This window comes from Hesperophylax consimilis, chromosome 4 (genome assembly GCF_061612785.1).
Source record: "Hesperophylax consimilis isolate HC1 chromosome 4, BYU_Hcon_1.0, whole genome shotgun sequence".
Lineage (NCBI taxonomy): Eukaryota > Metazoa > Arthropoda > Insecta > Trichoptera > Limnephilidae > Hesperophylax > Hesperophylax consimilis.
This window is the reverse complement of record NC_142839.1, coordinates 15,407,197-15,427,648: the sequence shown is the minus strand read 5'-3', so window position 1 is coordinate 15,427,648 and position 20,452 is coordinate 15,407,197. Positions and strand designations below refer to the sequence as shown.

General features: G+C 36.7%; 1 protein-coding gene and 1 pseudogene across 1 annotated transcript; one reads left to right on the top strand and one right to left on the bottom strand.

Moving 5' to 3' along the window:
* Window positions 1–2,305: 2,305 nt before the first annotated feature.
* Window positions 2,306–3,581, bottom strand: TfIIS (RNA polymerase II elongation factor). The gene is made up of 2 exons (XM_089631254.1): window positions 3,388–3,581; window positions 2,306–3,298 (listed from the first exon to the last, which is right to left on the bottom strand). The coding sequence occupies exons 1-2, from the start codon at window positions 3,454–3,456 to the stop codon at window positions 2,501–2,503; spliced, it is 867 nt and encodes a 288-aa protein (XP_089487380.1). The 5' UTR covers window positions 3,457–3,581; the 3' UTR covers window positions 2,306–2,500.
* Window positions 3,582–6,826: 3,245 nt separating this feature from the next.
* On the top strand, window positions 6,827–9,206 carry LOC149424273 (uncharacterized; annotated as a pseudogene).
* The last annotated feature ends 11,246 nt before the right edge of the window (window positions 9,207–20,452 follow it).

The window sequence follows — 20,452 nt, the reverse complement described above, 5'->3', positions numbered from 1 at the left end:
ATGAAGTGGACACCTAAAGAACAGAAGGACAGAGTCCGTTCACTGTTTTTACTACAAATAAGGAAATTAAAAGAAAATACCAAAAAATGTTATGTAAATCCACAAATTGGAACTAATAGTCTTGTACAGGATGAATCTTATTTTTTTCGAAGATAATGAAGATTCATCTGATTCTTCCGCAGCAACAGCAGGAACTCCAGATTTAGAAGCCTTGCAATACCTTCAAGACAAATTAACCGATTTTGAAATGGTCCATGACTACTCTACTGTTATGCACATGTTCATCAAATGCAATACTTGTCTTCCGAGTTCAGCACCATTTGAATGTCTCTTTTCAAATGGAGGTATAATCACGAAACCTCATAGAAGAAAAATGAGTGATGATGTTTTTGAGAAGCTCGTTCTTCTAAAATCTAATAATGGCTAAGGCTACATAATACCTACATAATATAGAATATATATTGGTTTTCTCAAAGTTGTATCATATTATCTGTGGGTTTTCTAGTGCGCCTGCTTGGAGTTTTCTGTGACAATCTATGATCAAATATTGGGTGCGCACTAGAAAACAACATTTTATATTGTCTGATTGTCTCACTGTCCTGTATTTCTTTACTGTTCACTGGTGGATGTCCCCTCACTAGAGGGTTACTACACAAATTAATGATGATGGCCTTATGACAAAATCATTAAAAATGACAATTTTTAGTTAATTATAGATTCTATTATATTCCACTCAAATTCAATTGTTTTTTACACAGTACATATCAGTATGTATGATTTGTTATTCCACAAGTTGTTCTACATTGATGTCCATTATTAAATGACAAAGTTGTTTAAAAATTCTATAATTATTTTAAACCTCAGAAACCATTTTGCATTTTCAATGCATTTTGAAAATAGGTATTTTGCATTTTAAATGCTTTTCTTGAAAAACCATTTTGCATTTTGCATTTTCAAATGGAAAAGTTTTGACCCATTTCCATTTTGCATTTCAAATGGTTTTTGGTACCCATTTTGCACATCTCTGGTCTTGACACACTCTCCTTGTCTCATACATACTCTTCTTTTATTCTGACTCTTGACATGGCCCGGCTCAAGCTTGGTTCACTTGATTATGCCATGCCTTCCTCGGGCGTCCCCAAATTTTTCTACCGTTCACATTCAACTAATTTATGCTGCTTCCATTATAATTTATTATTTAAAAGTGACCAATGGAATATAATTAGCCAAGAACATGGGTTTCAAATAAATGCATTTTTTATTCTTTCGTGGTGTTATTTTAAAAAGTGGAGCTTCAAAATGTGGAACGATAAAGATTAGCTATTAGCGATTAAGTTGTAGAACTGATTAAACAATTTTTTTTTTCAAATTAAGTAATTACCGGCAACCCGGGCATGTGTTGACATAAAATATAAAAATGCAAGTACGTTACAATCAATTTCTGAAAAGGGGAAACTATTGGTACTACCTATTGATAGCAAACGCATAGTTACCGATGGACCATCATCATAAATAAATAAAGACATTCTCAACCGATATTAGTGTCACTTACCGTAGTTCACCAGGACTGCTGTCTGCTGCGGACAAGGAGTGGAGTACCTACTAAGTGATATAATAATGCTAACTTTCATAAAATTTCTGTCCAAATTTGACCCTGAAAAATTAATGTTGTGGAGGCAAGATTCCTATTTTATACAAAAGATTCTAACTACTCCTACTACTCCCAACCGTACGGAGCCAATGAGAATACGGCATCCAATGGATTTTATGAGGCTGAAGGTAGTGGAGGAAGGAGATGAAACCCATGTTCTTGGCTAATTATATTCCAATATGTCACTTGAACTGGAGAGAGCTGGCGCGGGACCGAGATGAGTGGAGGAAGACTCTTGAGGAGGCCAAGACCCACCAGGGGTTGTAGAGCCAAAAGTGATGATGATGAGGTCACTTGAATAATAAATTATAATGGAAGCAGCATAAATTAGTTGAATGTGAACGGTACAAAAATTTGGGGACACCCGCAGAAGGCATGGCACAATCAAGTGAACCAAGCTTGAGCCGGGCCATGTCAAGAATCAGAATAAAAGAAGTGTATGTATGAGACAAGGAGAGTGTGTCAATACTAAGTTGTTTGGCGGTCCATCCTCTCTGTCTACCTGACTATTCAGATCTGGTCACCAAATACCGCTAAAGCCATTACAAGTAACGTTTTAATCCTATGAATGGGCGATACTGAGTATACCAATACATCACTCTGGAAAATAATTTAGATAGGAAAGGTTAACCTAAGTGAAATAAAAAATATATATTTTATTGTATTTTCCTTTATTTTACATCATCACAAGTTATTATTTTTAGTCACATTTACTATGGTGAAGTGTCACACAAATCTCTTAATGTGCTAAGACAAAAACTCATGCAAGAGAATTATTATATTCATATCTGAAATGCCCAAAAACAATGATTCATTAGTTTTTATTAACCAAATATAAAAACAATAATTTCAGCAAAACTTCCACCTGTTACCGCATTCATTACACAGGACAAACGTAGTCATAGGTTCGTCAGCACTCCTGGTCTGAATCTGGCTGTAGGTGCAGTTGCGCTGCTTGCACTTGCCGCACTTGAGCAGACTAGTTTTGGTGCCTTGCACGGTGGCCAGCTGGGCATCATTGATGGCTTCCTTTACAAACCTCTCTCGCAGTTGCTTCACTTCGTCACTGGCCATCTCCTCCGGGGTCATCTTGGCTAACTTGGCTGCGGCGATGACACCATTCATAAAGTTTGTCCTTAGTATTGGATTTTTAGCATCTTTTAGATTGGCCACTCGAGACCTTATCCTATTCTTGTATCTCATGTCGGTGTTTCTGAATTCGAGGAAAATACACTCCTCCAGCTCTTCGGCCAGTTCCTCGGGAGTCCCACAGCCCTCTACCTCTCCATCTACCTTCAAGGCTTGCGTCAGCAACTCTCGACACTTTAACCTGACAGCGTCCGTGGTGTTTGAATGGACTGGAAAGGAGTGCATTTTCTTCTCCTTTTCTTCCTTTTTATCTACTTTGTCTTTTGACTTAGATGATGATTTAGAGCTACTGGCGGAATCTTTAGAAGGAGTATTAGGTGTGGAAAGGAACTTTTTCCAGTTTTTAATCAAGGTTTTCGATAAACTAATGACTTCTTCATCTTTGCTAGATTTCCGCAAAGCATTCACTGTCATTCCAATACGGGTCTTGGTGAGTACGTCCAAATTGATTGCTAACGTTTGTAAGGTTTTGAGAAGATCCAATGCCTGTTCTTGACCCTAAACAACATTAAGTTTAGACTTATAAGCCGATAATATACAAAAATGTGTTAGGTTACTCTAACGGAACCCCAAAAATAACTTCTTACCGAGCCATCTCCAGAGGACATCTTGTTCAATTTTTTTTGTATCCTCATGACTTCTTCTTCAACACTCATATTGGATAAAATTGGTTAGAAAAGGCGATCAACAAAAATAATCCAATTTTCACACAAGACGCTCTCCGATCAGAACAGCATAGAATACAGAACATAGACAAAGTATTTTTCCTCTAAAATTCGTGGTTTGACAGCGTTTGGTGTTACCATATGAAACATAAATAAACCACTCATGAAATAATGTTTTATGGTTGCCCGAGTAAATATTTTTTTTTTTATTAATTATAACCATCGATAGAAAAAAAACATAATTATCATAGCAGTTTCTCTTTATTGAATAATGGAGAAATATTTTTTTCTAGAAAACCTAAGATTTCCTACCGAATGTGGTGGATATTTGGTTAAACATGGATTTAAACCGGTGGAGAAATTTTAAGATTTTATTTACATGCAATAAGTATGTTATCGGAACATTGGAGGCATTGAATAAAATTTTATTTTTAAAATTCAAGATAGGGAGGAGCGCAAAGAGAGGATAAATACTGTAAGTCTAAATCAACTAAAATAATAAATACATGAAAAACACTTAATCAAGGAAATGGTTTAAAGGATTTGGTTTATTAAAAATTACATTTCGGAAAATTAAGAAAAACTACATATATGCGCATTGCACATCAACATCTTAATTTTGCAGTCGTGGGCGACGCCGCTGCAAATATTTTGTAAATGTCAAATTGATTAGAAAGAGACCCACTATTCATTAGTTCCTCTTTTGGTCGTTTGCAAAGTTTGTGTCAAGCTGTCCCGACAGTTATCTAATAATTTATAATTCGAGGGTGAAAAAAAAAATTATGAAAAGTTTATTCGTGAACTAAATCAAAATCTCAAAGTACAAAGAAAAAAATTACGCTATTAATACATATTACTACTTATTAAATTAGGCAGGTACTAAAATTTGTAAAACTGATTTATTTGTTTAAACTAGGTTTTTACGGAGGATCTCACTTACGTGAGAATAATCCAGTTATAGAAAATCAGTTATTACACAAATAGGTACATACAATTACAAAAATCTACTGAGACATAGGATACCCACTGTATTAAAAATATTTGACCAGTCAAATTGCTCTAAAAACTCGTTAATCTTGATATAGTTAGCTGAATTTGAAAACTTGTTGTGGTTGATGTTTTAAGTACGGTTCTTCTTTAAATCTTATTTCAATTTTGAAGGATTTGTGGTGCAAGTCTTCAGTTAAAAGAGGAGAAAAGCAAGGTTGTAACGAGCAGTTCATTTTGCTTATAGCTAGATCCAGAACACATTGATTTACGTTTAAAATGTTATTATATTGATAAAAGTTACAAAGAGATGAAAAGTCAATCACAATAGAGCTAGCTTCGTCAGTAGCAGCTTGTGGAATCATATGTTTTTCTGAATTTAGATCCCAGTTAAATGTAGAAAAATTATAATTACCTATCAGAAGAAAGTCATCGTCAGGTTAGTTCAATCGGAGCTGACTAGCGGATTCAAAGTGATTCAAAGTGATATTTAAGGTTTTTAATATGATTTGTGCCATGGGGATGGTAAGAACAGCAAATATTATTTTTTTACTATGGGTAGTTGAAGTAATAGTTACCCATATATATTCAGCCTCTAATGTGGACCAGCTAGATTGATGAGTAACCATAGACATATGAATATTAGTAGACCTGTAAGTGATTAAAAGCGTATTATCCCCACTCCCCATACCGGTTCCATTGGAGCCGGCTGGGCTCGCGTATGGCCTCAAGTGAAATTTGAAAACGTGACGTCATCATTCTTGTGCGAACTATGGTCGAGGAATCATCGGTTCATTTTACGAAATAACACGGCAAAATGTTGACTTGTGATATGAAAACTTGTAAAAATAGATGTGAAAAAGAGAATAAACCCAATTGTCGTATTACATTCCATAAGTAAGCATTATTTTACTCTATTTTAAGCTAATTCACACCGTATTATATGGATCAGTTTTAGAAACATATACTATCACATCACAATGTAGCGATTCTCAAGTGTGCTCATCGTTGTTTACTGGGGTAAGTAAATTATGAAACATTTGTAAAAGTGTCTTAACTAAATACTCTGAAACTAACTACGACTCTGCAAACAGAAGAAATTTACTTTGCCGAATTTGGACTTCGCAAATTAGTTCATAACGTGGCGAGTAATTTGCGCTCCCATGTTAAAATGTCTATTCATTCAAAAGCAGATTTTACTTTAAAGAAGTAAATGGTGATATTATAATGCGAGATGCCTATTTACTGTCAGATTGATTTATTGACGAATCACAGTCAGCTTCACCCCCTTCGTTCTTCAACAGTTGATTTTACCCCTCGCCATTATCTTCTCGTCTATTAATTCCTATGTCTGTGTGAGTAACATTGTGTTTGGACTGGACGGCAATAAAAACACCCCACCCAATTTTTGACCTGTGTATGACACGAATATTGTCGAGAAGACAAGTTTCTAAAATACAGATAACATCGAAGTCATTATTTAGAACAGCCCTAAGAGAGTCATGCGTTTTTGTACGCAATCCACTTATGTTTTGATAATATACGGTTAAAGAAGTCATATTGTAAAACATAAATAAGATATCACAAAAATTCCATGTTCATAATAATAATACAAATAATGGTAAAGTAAAGTAGTAATGCGAGTTTGATTTATGAAGACAAAAAGTGTGCCATGTAAATTTTACCTCTTACGAGACGTGTGATATGCCATAACTTGATTAAAAGTAATTTGTTTACTAGAAGTTATAAAATCAATGAGTACATTTAAATGTGAAAATTTGTATATGCTACTTAAAAATACTAAATGCGAAAATAAATTAGAAGAAAAAAAAATTATGATTAAATAGTGTAAGTGAAATCATTGGAGTATTTGAAAGGAGTCATGCTATTTTGTTTATATCTGCCTCAGAGGAAATTCGGAAAACAGGAGAACCGTCATTTTTTCTCATAAATATGTAACAGTTTTTTGTCCACAGGGGCCGTTCAAGTATTATGTAAGCACTATAGGGGTGCAGGGGGGTCTTTGCTTTGCTTATTTTTGATGACATGGGGGGTGGGGGGGTCGAGATAGTGATTACGTCAGCACTGCTCAGCAGTAGTTATTTTTTTTTACACATTGGCAACCCACACATTGTCTATGTTTGAAAATCGAATACATATTCGGGGATTCCCACAAATAATTAATACGTTTAGGTACTCGCTTAGAAGCGAATGGGGGAATTACCGCGCGCTACTCACTTGTCATAATTTCTTCCATCAATCTGTTGTTTCGTTTCAGTACGATTGACGATTTGACGTGTTGTAAGCAAATCAAAGCAAGTAAAAATATTTGTGTTACCATTGATCCTCTTTCGCCAAAGTTGAATTGTTTATGATGTCGTTTCAAATAGATAAATCCAAGTTATACCAAAAATTGTTCGAAAGTCTAAAAAAATCTCATACAAATACAAAATGTACAGAAGTTAGTTAACGAAGTGTGGCGTAATTATAAGTTACAAGCAAAGTCCGACAAGGAACTTGATATTATTGTCTCTAAGAGAATTGAAGAAGAATTGCAAGCAGCGACTAAGAATAAATCCATACTACTAGGTTTTTTTTCAAAGGTGAGTGATAAATTAAATTAAACATATTAAATGTACTCACTAAAGTGTGTATGTAACGACCCTTTTTGGTCACACCTTTATATTTTTGTAGCTTAACCTTCCCATACCCGCGCATTAAATTACGTTTGGCTTATTATTTTTTAAGAAAAGACGTCAGTGCTACGGGCTAGTTTCATAATTCATGACTAATTTCATTTCGGTGCGGAGCTAGCGTTCGTGCATACAACACATGTAGTCGTACACGACACCGATCGGTCTGTTAGACCGATACGAGTACAGGTGTCACAGCTTTCGCTAAGTAATTTGTATGTACAATCTATAGGTAGTTCTTATTTTTTAGTATTATTATTCAATGTATATTAAATTTACAATTAGTTTTAGAGAACATTGTATATCTTCAAAATGAACGAGAAACGTATGAGAAGGTTTTCGGAAGTGGATGACTTTGATTCCAACTATAGAGATGAAATAAAAGAATGTTATTTGCGAATAAAAACAAATATTTTCTATAAAACTCTGTTTGATATGTTTTAACACATTCTCAACCACAAGTAAACTTAATTTGGTGATAATATGTTACTTAAACCATTCTAAAATGGACCTAGGAATCTTGGTTTCACAGACCGTGCGCGGGTATACGTGTTACATTATTTGACACGGGTATACGAAGGTTCATAAGAGAACCATTATCAGTAGGTACCTATAGTATGTTTTAATTTTTAGGCAACCTGTAAGCCTGCAGAAAAAACACAAACTATACAGCCAGGTTCAAATTCTAAAGAACAGAAAGAAGACGATTTAAAATCCGGAGTGGAATCACAACAACAATGCGAAAGCACAGAAAATATAGATAAACAGCCGAGAGCAAAACCATCTCAGGAAATTATGAAAGATAAGATTTCTCTACTCGACAAAAATCTGAATGTTTTGTATTCTGCCAGAGATACTATGCTAAGCCGTGAAGTTGATAAACAGATCATTAAGTTGCGTGAAGAATTAAAAACAGCGAAACAGTCTTTAAACATGAAGATTCAAAACGCAGTTGCCCAGAAGAAACACAGAGATGGTATGAAAAGAAAGTTAGAAGATATTTGTCATGAAAATCCAGAAATAAAAAAAAACTATCCCTGAGGGATTCAGTGGGACGTCCTAGCCTAGAAAACGATCAACCATTACTATTGAAAACAATTGCGGATATTGCTTTATTTGGGAGTGCAGCAGATGATAGAAGACGAACGGAATCTATTCGCAGTGTAAAAACTCTTGATGAACTCACACAAGAATTACGTAAAATAGGATTTGACATTAGTCGAAGTGGGACATATCTTCGTTTGATTCCCAGAAAATCTAATTCTGCAGAGGGACGAAGACATGTATCGACAGTCCCTGTTAAGCTCACTCGGGCTCAGACTGATCACCACAAACTCCACTTAGATAGCAATTTCGCTGAAGCATCAATCCATTATTTGGAGAACATAGCATCCATACTTGGACCAGATCAAGTATTTTTCATATCTCACGATGATAAAGCTCGCGTCCCTATTGGTGTAACTGTGGCAAATAAGCAAGCACCTCTTCTAATGCACATGGAATATAGAATCAAATTGCCTGATCACGACTGGGTAATCGCTGAGCGGCATAAATTAATACCATCAGTTTATGCTGGTATCAAAATCAATTCCAGTATGCTAGGACAACCGCAAGCCGTTGGATATTCTGGACCAACATACATCGCGATTCGAAGTGGAAAGCATAGTTCATCTACTGCTAATACTCATACTCAGGATTTCGAGACGCTTCTCGAACTTGAAGAGTTTCAAGCATTAGCTAAAACTGACCATGGATTGGTAAAACCAGTGGTAGTCATGACGGTTGATGGAGGGCCAGATGAAAATCCGCGCTATCAAAAAGTTAAAGGGTTTGCTATACAACACTTTAAGCGATATAATCTCGATGCATTATTTTTAGCTACCAATGCTCCTGGCAGAAGTGCATATAACAGAGTAGAGCGCAGAATGGCTCCTCTAAGTCGGGAACTGGCTGGTTTGATATTACCTCATGACCATTTTGGGTCTCATTTGGATGAACGTGGCGTTACAATTAATGAGCATTTGGAAAGATCCAATTTCGAGTTTGCAGGAAATGTGTTAGCTGAGATATGTAGTTCAATGGAAATTGATTGCTATCATGTTACTGCAAAATATGTTGGGCCGGGCGAACAAGATCTTCATGATTTTCCAGACATTAAATGGTATTCAGAACATGTGCGTGAAAGCCAATACTTACTTCAAATTGTAAAATGTAGAAACTCTGAATGCTGTCGTCCAAGAAGTGGCCTATTTAGATTACTAGACAACAGGTTTCTTCCACCACCAGTAAAAGTAAAACAAACAGTTGATGACTTGGTTTTGGATGATGGAGGGCAATTTCTCAATCTTCCAGTCAATTTAGTTCTACGCTTAAATTCTTCACTCAAAGATTTCCTACAAATGCCCTACGATTATTTTTGTCCGACGGTAAAATTGAAGCTAACAAGTCGAACATGCAAAACGTGTGGTCTTTATCATGCTTCAGTCAAGTCACTCAATCGTCACATCGAGAAAATCCATAAAAAAGTAAACACGCACACCGATTTAAAAGTTAGGCCTATAAGAGTGGCTGCTCGTCGTGCTAATGAACTGATGTGCATTATTCAAAATTTAGAGCACCAAGATGTTGAATGGTTTGATGAGAACAATGTAGACCTTCCAAAATCGGATGAAAGTGAGCAGATACACAACATTAAGCAGCAAACATCCAATGTAATCGAAAACTTAGAATCATGGATTCGGGTGTCATGGACTGAAGACTGTTAATTGGAATTAATATGTATACCAAAAGTTCGAAAGAAGTTTGTTTTGTTCGTAATGTACTTAATAAGATTATAATATTTTTACCTTACTCTATGTTGAATACTGTGTCAATAAAGTTTGTTTAAATGAATATTATGTGCATTAAAGTCCTCTATCCTATTTTATAAGTGCTGCTTATGAATCAATAAAAAAACAGAAAAATGCATATAGGTACCAATTTTTACGTAATCACGGGAGGGGGGGGTAAGAGCTTTGCTTACTTTTGGTGACAAGGGGGAGGAGGGGGTAAATAATTGTAATAAATCTGCTTACGTAATACTTGAACGGCCCCACAGGTATTCATAATTTTTGTCAGTTTTAAGTTCCCTGGCTTTCTTCATAAGTAATTTGTTAGAAGGCGTAAGGTGATCATTGAGGAAAATACGGCTTGCTACTCCTGGAAGCCCGATATCTGCTGAAGTCAAGGTCCGGTGGCGACGATCAGCTGCTAACAAAGCGTCATTGCAATCTTGACGAAGAAGACGTACGATTATATTTGATGTAGATGTGGGTGTGGACGTCATTTTAGAAGCTGCCGCTGGCCATGGTCGCACTCTATGAATGGAGTCAATGTCCCCTTTTTGTAGTTGGTACCAGAGGCGGATTTGCCCTTAGGCCTATGTAGGCCCGAGCCTAGGGCGGCCAGATATTAGGGGCGGCCAATCGTGACAAAAAAGTCAAAGATAATAACAAGACATTACTTCCTAAGTTCCTAAATATTCTACGTACGAAATAGCGATATGCAAGAGCGTGTTCACACACAGCACACAGCGCACGGCAATCGACAATTATACAGTAATTGAACTAGCGAATTTAGCAAGCGTATTTTTTTACATTAATTCCACACAGGAGGCTTTGAGGAAAATATTTTCCCTCACGACCTATGTCATCTTAAGTGATGCTGTTTGGAGGGTCTTTTTAAGGAAGGGAAGGATAGGAAGTTCTGAAAAAGAACATGTATGAGGGGTGGGTAGGAATCTGGGGATTAGTGCGTCCAGGAGTGACATACGTATGAATACATCCCTCCAACTGCGGTGCAAGGCGATGGGTCAAAATAGTGCGGCTGGAAAGGTCAAAAGGCCTCCCTCACCCAGTCTCTCTCGATCCAGCCCGCCACGCAACAGGTGGGCAGACGTATCCGCCGCCAAGACCTGGACAAATCTCACCCCATGAACCATCCATGAATGCTAATGGCAGGAAAATTAAAACGGTTTTGACCCTAGGAACTTACTGAAAAGTTTGGATACTCCTGGTCAATATGATGGGTACTGAGAAAGGGGCGGCTACATGGTCTGGGGCCTTAGGGCCTAGGGCGGCCAAGACTGCAAATCCGCCTCTGGTTGGTACCCAACTTTCTGGGATATATTCATTATAATATCCTGAAGTTTTTCACTTCTTGACATCGAAACTCCGTAAATTTCAACATTAGATAGTCTATCGTATTGTTCTCGTTGATTAATTTTCATATTTATGTCCTTTACAACTTCCTTCAAATGAATAACTTCGCATTCCAGAGAATCAATTTTAGCGGTTTTATTACTCAAAGCTAACATTTTGGTGTTTAAAGTTTCAATTTGTGAAGATAAAAATTCCATTGAATTTATAATAGGTTCCAATTGATCTTTAAAGTCCTTGAATCTTGCGTCTAGTTTATAAACAATGTTTTTTTCCATCTCCTTAAGTCTGTCACCGAGGGTTTTTGAGAACTGGTTAAGGATTTCATTTAAATTTATAGGATTATCGTCAGTACTTTGTTTGTTTGCCCTCGTATATATCGTCGTGTAATATTTTGAATCGAGCCGCTATCAATAACACACCTTGCGTAGATGGCGATAAGGCTTAAATTCCTGCTCAACACCATCCACCTGCCAAAAAGTGGCATTTATTTTATTTTGTGGATATTCAGGCACAAATATTTAAATGTTTTTCGATCATTTTATAAATAACTTGATTTGCCACATTATACAATAAAACCTTAACCGAAAATGGGTTCGTAAGTAGGAGATTTTGAACTTTAAAGCTGTTTTCATAGGCCTTATACATTATTTTTTCTGGGCTTATAAAAAGACTTATCTAAAAAATACTCGATTATTTCAGAGGCCAGGATGTATTCTACTCGCAGTATTTAATTAAAGCATCTGAAACATTTCTAGGTGACCAAATTTTCAAACCAAAACACATGATTTTGCATTACTACGTAGTGCATCGCCTTATTGGAATATCACTTGTTAAATTGAGAAAAAATAATTATCGACGTGATTAGTTTAATTTCGATTAATTTCGCCCATAACAGAACTGGTGGAGATTTAATAGCCAATGAGGGATCTCCGCAGTGACGACACTATTTTCTCACTTCAATGTTATTATTTAGCATAGAATGTTAGCAAGAATTTTTTGGAGATTTATTTGGTTATTAATGTTTATCAGCGTTTGTAGATCAGATAAATAATATCACTTTGTAGATTGATAAAAACTGTATTGATTTAGTACCGGAGTCTTAGATTCGGATACTAATTTTTATTGATAATCACAGTAATTACAGAGACCAATGCTTATCAACTGTTAAACTTTAGTAGGTTGCTAACATTGGGATTACCCACCAGGAATCGAACCTGGTTATGATTGGCTAAGCTCAGATAAAAGGTAGGCAGATGAGACTCGTGTACTATCAGGGGTAGGCAGTTCCTTTAATCATCAGCTCATCCATCGGATAGGAGGTCGGAAAGGTTAACACACAATAATTACACATGGGTAGATTGGCACAAGGTATATTGATTAACTCGAGAAATTACAGGGTTGACATAGATCTCTACTCTCTTCTCTCTCTGTGACGACCGGATGAAGCGTGGATTCTACATGAAGTTACAAGAATTGAACACAAGAAAGGGATAGGTTGAAAGCTTACGATTCGCCTTGAGGTGAGGTATGGTGCATCAGGCCGTACTGGTTCTTCTCGTGCCCTAAGAGGGCCCGGCGGTACCGTCGAGGTGAAGTAGGTACACAAGATGCTTCGGCATGAGCGAGGTCCCGCGAACTAAGGTTAATCTTCGGATGTAGAAACATGGTCGCGAATGATACGGCAAACTATTGGTTACAATAATTGAGTTGGTTTAAACACGCGAGAACTACGTGAGGTTCGGGTGAATTAACAATTGCCAACTGTAAGAGCGCGTGTCTTGATTACAAGCCGGAATAAGATCGCGTCTAGGATCGCGTAATTGCGCGCCATGTCGGCCAGCGTAGCAGTTTGCTCGTCAGGAACACTGTTATCGCTGCCGGGGTCAAAGTTGGACTGAGGCTCGTGGTGCGGCGAGCGGGGAGCGGGGCCGCTGGCGGCGTTCGCTTTGACCACTTACTTGGTGGAAGGGGTAACACGTGCAATGGATACGCCGTGTTATGATGCGGTGACCATAGTTGTAGGGTAACCAACCATTTTAACTGTAGGGGGATTATATTACGTAACACATTCCCCCTCCGCCAGTAAAAGGCGACGTGGTAATGAAGCTTTAGGCGCTAAAAATCCTCTTCACCTTGTCGTGAGGGGAGTAGAGAGAGAAAAAAGGTGTTGGTTTACAAAAAAACACAGAAGAAAAAAAAAATGCATGGTTATGCAATGATGAAAAGACAAACATACAAGTTTATGCAGTGATGAAAAGACAACATACAAGGTTATGCAGTAATGAAAAGACAAACATACAAGGTTATGCAGTAATGAAAAGACAAACATACAAGTTTATGCAGTGATGAAAAGACAACATACAAGTTTATGCAGTGATGAAAAGACAACATACAAGTTTATGCAGTGATGAAAAGACAACATGACTCTAAAATTTCATTGGTCTGTAAGCTAAGTTTGAAGAGCGTAGTTTCGTAGAGTACCAAGTAGATGTAATTTCACTGAAGTTATTAAAGTTACACTTTCATTGTAACTTGACCCATTTGAGATTGCACTCAAGTATCACTAGGGCCATAGAAATTGAACTGTGCTTCTTGGTTGTGGTTGAGAGATGGTGATTCTGAGGGCCAGAAGTATCCGGGTTCTGATGTTGTACCAGCGTGAATTCCATTATGCTGATGTGGTGGGGCAGTGGTTGTCACGGTGAAATGAAGTTGGTAAAAGCATGGAGTAATACCAGTAAGTTGATTGATGATTGATGCGTGTGATGGCTATTATGTTGAGTTTGCGCATCGGCAAGTGGTTGGTTGCACGACGGCAAGTGGTTGATTTGTACAAATGGCAAGTGGTTGATTGCACAAATGGCAAGTGTTTGATTGCACAACGGCAAGTGGTTGATTGCACAACGGCAAGTGGTTGATTTGTACAAACGGCAGGTAGTTGATTGCACAATGGCAAGTGGTTGATTTGTACAAACGGTAGGTAGTTGATTGCACAATGGCAAGTGGTTGATTTGCAGGAACATAACTAACCTTGAGCTGGCATGCTCTGAGGTTGGTTTTTGAATGTGGTTTGAATGATGAGACAACTTGATTTGCTACTGCACGCACGACTCACACCTAATTTGGGTGCGGTCGGGTGTTTTTGGTACGCAGAGATTGGAGAGAAGTGAGTGATGGAAGTGAAGGCGGCAAAGGAGTGAAGCTCAGCTTGCAGGTGATGAGGAGGGCTGCTGGTCTTCTTTTTAATCCGGGGATTGGTTATTATTAGAGCCAAAATTCTTGAAGTTTACCTGTCTGGTAGACCAATGATGAAAAAAAACGTTTGGAGAGAAACAAATTGTGTTCAAGAGAAAAGACAAAAAGACAAAAAAACGTTGTTGGTTAGAGAGGAGAGAGAGTAGAGAGATCTAATGTGCTGACTATACCATGAGTATCCCGAGATTGGGGAGACAAAAACTATCACGACTGGCGTGAGGTTACCTATTTGATATACAAGGTATAGGTAGGTGGTTGTACCGTAGTAACACCAAGTTTCTGAAAGAAGTTGGCCTTCCATGGCCGGTGTTAGCGCTTGAGCGATAACAACTTACGACTTTCAAAATTACAAGAAATGTGTTGATTACCTAGGAATGGGGTGAAAAAGGAGATTTTTGAAGCAAATTTCATGGATAAAGATTGTCTTATAGACAGACGATACGCTATGTGCGTAGGGTACACCTTCCAGATTCATGAAATCAACCTCAAAGATAATGAGGGATGAGAAAAAAATGGCGTTGAGCGAGAAGGTCTGCTGGTGATGGAGCTGATTCTCCGTTCGATCTCCTTCAGAGAACGAAATGTGGTCAACCAGCAGGTTTCCTAGCTTCTTACAAATGTACATGAGTTTGATGGAGGGGTGAAGGATGGAGGGTTGAGTAGCGAAAATTGATAGTGACTGAGCTAATTCTCAATTCGATCTCTATGTGAGGACGAAATATATCAACTAGCAAATTTCCTAACTCTTTACAAATATACATGAATTTGATGAACAGGTGAAGGAGAATACACAGTAATAACAATCTAATCTTTCACGTGTATTTGGTGAAAGATAAGGGGTCGTTTTTAATCTTCTACAGTTTGTGAGAACATGACAGACCCTTGCTCAAGCTTCACAAACCTGGGAGTTTTTCTTATTCGTCTCCCAGACAACGATTTAGGTGGTTTTGTGTCACTGTCTCGATTAACTCCCATGACACGATACCTCATAACCAACAGTGAAGCTGATGGCTAGTCCATGGTCAATGGATAGTGGATGGTTCTTGGGTCCGCTTGATAAGAAGTCCACAGGTATCAGTTAGCGAAAAAAAATTGCTGAATGCACAGCTTCATGTTTGTTTGAATAGAACAAAAAAATTCTCACTACAGTGAAGGACATTTCCCTCAGTGTTATGAGTTATACAAAAGGGTCCCAATTAAGGGCGACAAGTCAGGGAAGAATGGTCTACGTCTGGTAGAACAAGTACATAGTGTCAACTTATTTAAAGAAAACAACAACAAGATATTGTATCGTTCGCACGAATCATGGTAAGTATTATAACGTCTCCACGTCTCATGTAGAAATTGAACGAATTACGAAAGAACCCTAGTATTGAAAGGACGGTACAACATAGATATTTATAACCATTTATGGAACAAATTATCTCTTTGGCCACAGTGTATGTAAGCCAGTAAAAAAAGTAATTATAACGAACTTCTCGTATCATGGTAGATATTATAACATTCTCATGTATAGTGTTAGATTTTATAATGATCCCTCGTCTCATGGTGGATATTGTAACATTCTCATGTATCATGAAAATAACATATCAACGTTCAATAATAAAAAAAGTATCATTTCAATACTGGAAAAAAGATACATACACAATGTCAAAAACAATTAAGTAGTGGCTATTGGTATTATCAAAAAAACGATGGCATAACTTTTGGTTGGGTTTATGCGTTAAGTTGGCAATAATACAAGACATATGCCTAAAGATGTCTTACAAGACACACAGTATAGCAGAAGAGACCTATTTGGTTTTACAAACTCTTTGCTTACAAAAGGATTGTAGTGGTTTATTTAAGACCTTTTAGGGTTTTACTTACTTAAAATGACCAAACAGAAAAAAAACGGGAAACACATTTGGTGTTGCCAGAATTGCCACGAACACGAATGTTGTGAACTTTATGATACAAATTGATACAAAAGGCACCTAGAGACACAGGATGACTTAATATAAGTGACCTGGCTCGGTGTATTTGACAAGGCAAATTAATGCTATTTAAGTCAAAATATAGTACATAATATAACAAATTGGGGTCAGGAAGTTGAGATCTTAAGATTTTACATACTCAATGTGACCGAAAGGTGTTATGTATGATACATTGTTATTGATGAGGAGGACAAATCGGTGTTTGTTCTCCTTTACAACAACCTTTTTCAGAATTGACGTGTCAATATCAAATTCTGAAAAAAAACAACAAATTAGAGCAAATGGGAATGTTGAGCGCCATTCAATTTTTTAGACAAAACTGAAAAAACTTTAAACAAAGGTAATTGTAACTTTTATTTGTTACACCTCATCAATACAACAATACCTATAATCGAGTGACAGCTGTGTTTTGATCTGCTCCCGAAATAAATAGTTAACAATCTGGTACAGCGAGTAAATTTCCCCGTGAATGTGTCAAATCCGATGAGAATTGTTAGTTTTACTAATTCAGTGTTTGATTTGTCAGTGATTGACCAGTGAATAAATAATTATCAATAGTTTAAAATCGAAAAATTATCAGTACATCGCAAGTCAACCAAAAGGGTAATAGAGGCAGTGTTCGACCCACAGAGTCAACCAAAATGGCAAATTCAGAAAAAAATCTGAGAAGCAAAGGACAATCGACAGCTGCTAACCTTTCATCTGAGCCCTACGTTTTAAACTTCGATAATCTCCTGGAGAAAATGGAGATGAAAATGGAAAAAAAATTGGAAGTATTTAAACAAGCAATAATAAAGAAAATAGATGACGAAAATCAAGAAACCAGAAACACAAGGGACTTCATCAGCCGTCAGTACGATGACATTCATCTTAAGATGGAGACCATTATCAAACTGGTTTCGGAAGTTGATTTAATGAGAAAGGAGCTAACGGAAAAAGACAGAATAATAAAGAGCCTGGAAGTCAGACTGGCAGTAGTGGAGCAAGTAACTCATGAAGACACCCTTGAATTTACTGGGATCGAAGTAAAAGAGGGTGAGCAGCCTGCAGAAATTATTAAACGGGTGGCCGCAGTCTCAGGAATCGAATTAAAAAGCGATGACATCCTCGACATCAAGAAAATTCCGGACCGACGACCTGGAGTTCCCCCAAAACTCCACGTCAGATTTACTAACCCCCAAAAAAGACGACAAATTCTACTGAACAAAAGGCAACTTAATACAATTACAACACAAGGAAACGGATTCCAGAAGATTTTTGTTGGTGAAATCCTTGGTCCTTATTTCAAAGATCTTCTGTGGAGGTCTAAAACAAAGGCAAAAGAAATGGGCTTCAAATATGTCTGGTACAAAGACTGTAAAATAATGATTAGGAAAAATGACGGCGACAGGCAAATACACTACATCAAACATTCGGATGATCTTAAAAGAATTGATTAATTTCTTTGATTGAGAGTCCAACTTTTACTGGTCATTCACTGGGTCGTTTCCCCCAATATTGGTGAGTCATATCTTTTATGCTTATTTTCGCACTGTAACAATAATGAACTCCTGCACTAGCAATAAAAGGTTGAAACCCCCAGTGATGGCCACGGATTAGTGGAGCTCTCATTCAAGGGAACTAAACAATTCTTTTTTTTGTTTATTATAAATTTTATAATGGCTATTAACTTTAATCGCGTACATGCAGAACATGGTGATCAAATCAACCCTTTTACTACTTCAGATGCCAAAATTTGCAAATACCTTATAGCAGAGGTAAAAAACACTACAATTATACACCAAAATATTAGGTCAATTAATAAAAACTTTAATGAACTCCAGATACAGCTTAACCACCTTAATATAGACTTCGATATAATTATTCTCACGGAATGTTGGTTGTCAAATATTTATACTCCAAAATTAATAAATCACTACTCTTCCTTCAATTCGACAAAACATGATAGCCAGAACGATGGAGTCGTCGTATACACAAAAAATGATCTTAACCCCATTGTAACGGAAATAGACATTATTGGCGCGAACTGTTTGCAAATAACATACAATAATGACACTTGCATTCTAGCAATTTACCGCTCTCCTTCGAATCGTAATATCACACCATTTCTAAACAGTCTTAATAGCATATTATCCAATCTTTCCCATACTAAAAATTTGATAATTATGGGAGATTTAAATATCAACATACTCCCAAATAATCCACATCACCAATGTCACGACTACCTGAACATGTTAGAATTCCATGGATTAATTAGTACCATCAATACACCAACAAGAATAGTCAATGAATCAAGTTCATGTATTGATCACATAATGGTCAAAACTAATAAACAAAACAAAAGCATCGTTTACAAATCAACAATTACAGATCATTACACAACAATCTTCACTTTGCAATCCAACACCACACAAAATAGACGAGATCAGTCTCTTATATACAATAATATTAACTTTGAAAATTTAAATACCTCAATTAAAAATAAATCTTGGCAAGAGCTTTTCCAAATAAAAAACTCAGATGATGCATGGAGATATTTTGTTGACTTTTTGAAAAATGAATTAAGTAATAATACCACAACTTTGTCAAAAAAAATTCCAAACAAAATTAAACCCTTGAAATCATGGATAAGTCATTCAATCATCAACTGCATTCGCAGAAGAAATGCACTACACAAAAAAGTGAAAGACAATCCTTACGACGTAATCTCATTAAACATCTATAAAAGATACAGAAATACGTGCGGGGAAGTCATTAGAAAGGCAAAAGAAATCTACTATGGAGACAAAATCAAAGGAAGCAATAACGATCCCAAAAAAATATGGCAAATTCTAAGAGAAGCCACAAATACTCAATATGCCAAAGACAAACAGGACATACAAAAACTCTGCATTGATGGAAAAATTATTGACACATCAAAAAATCCTAAGGTCGTTGCGGATTACATCAATAATTTCTTTATTAATATTGGTTCAAATCTTGCTTCTCGTCTACCAAATTATGGGAATGTTCAACCTACTGAAAGAGGACTTCAATACTCCAACAGAAGACTCAATTTCCAAACGGTGTCAGAAGAAGAGATTCTAAAAATTATCAATTCCCTAAAAATCACTTCTTCAGCCGGGGTTGATGGCATAACAACCAAGATCTTGAAAACGCTGTCTACGGAAATTGCATTGCCCCTAGAACATTTAATAAACCTTAGTATCACTCAGGGCCACTTCCCCTCAAATCTTAAACAAGGTATCGTTATTCCTATACATAAAACAGGAAACAAGACTGATATAAATAATTACCGACCAATAACCCTACTAACAAGCCTATCAAAAGTATTTGAAAAAGTCATCAACTCACAGCTGGTAAGATTCCTCGTGAGCCATAAACTGATCTCAGAAAATCAATACGGGTTTCAAGAAAACAAGAGCACCTCGGACGCTATTGCCGCTGTCACAGATTTCATTGTAAAACACCTTGATAAAAGGAAAAAAATGTATTTCAATCTTTTTAGATCTTTCCAAAGCCTTTGATACAATATCACACAGTAAATTAATAAACAAACTTGAACAAATCGGTATTACGGGAAACGAACTTAACTTTTTTAAAAGTTACCTTAATGAGCGCAAGCAACAAGTTAAAATAAATAACATACTTAGCAACACTTGTTCATCTAACTACGGTATACCTCAAGGTAGTATATTAGGTCCGTCTTTGTTCCTGTTGTATATTAACGACTTATGCAACATTAATATTCAGGGGAAAATCGTTAGTTTTGCCGATGACACCGTCTTACTGTTTGAAGCTGACACTTGGCTAGCTGTCTACAAAAAATCTGAAACGGACATAAGCATGGTAAAAAAATGGTTGGATATAAACACGC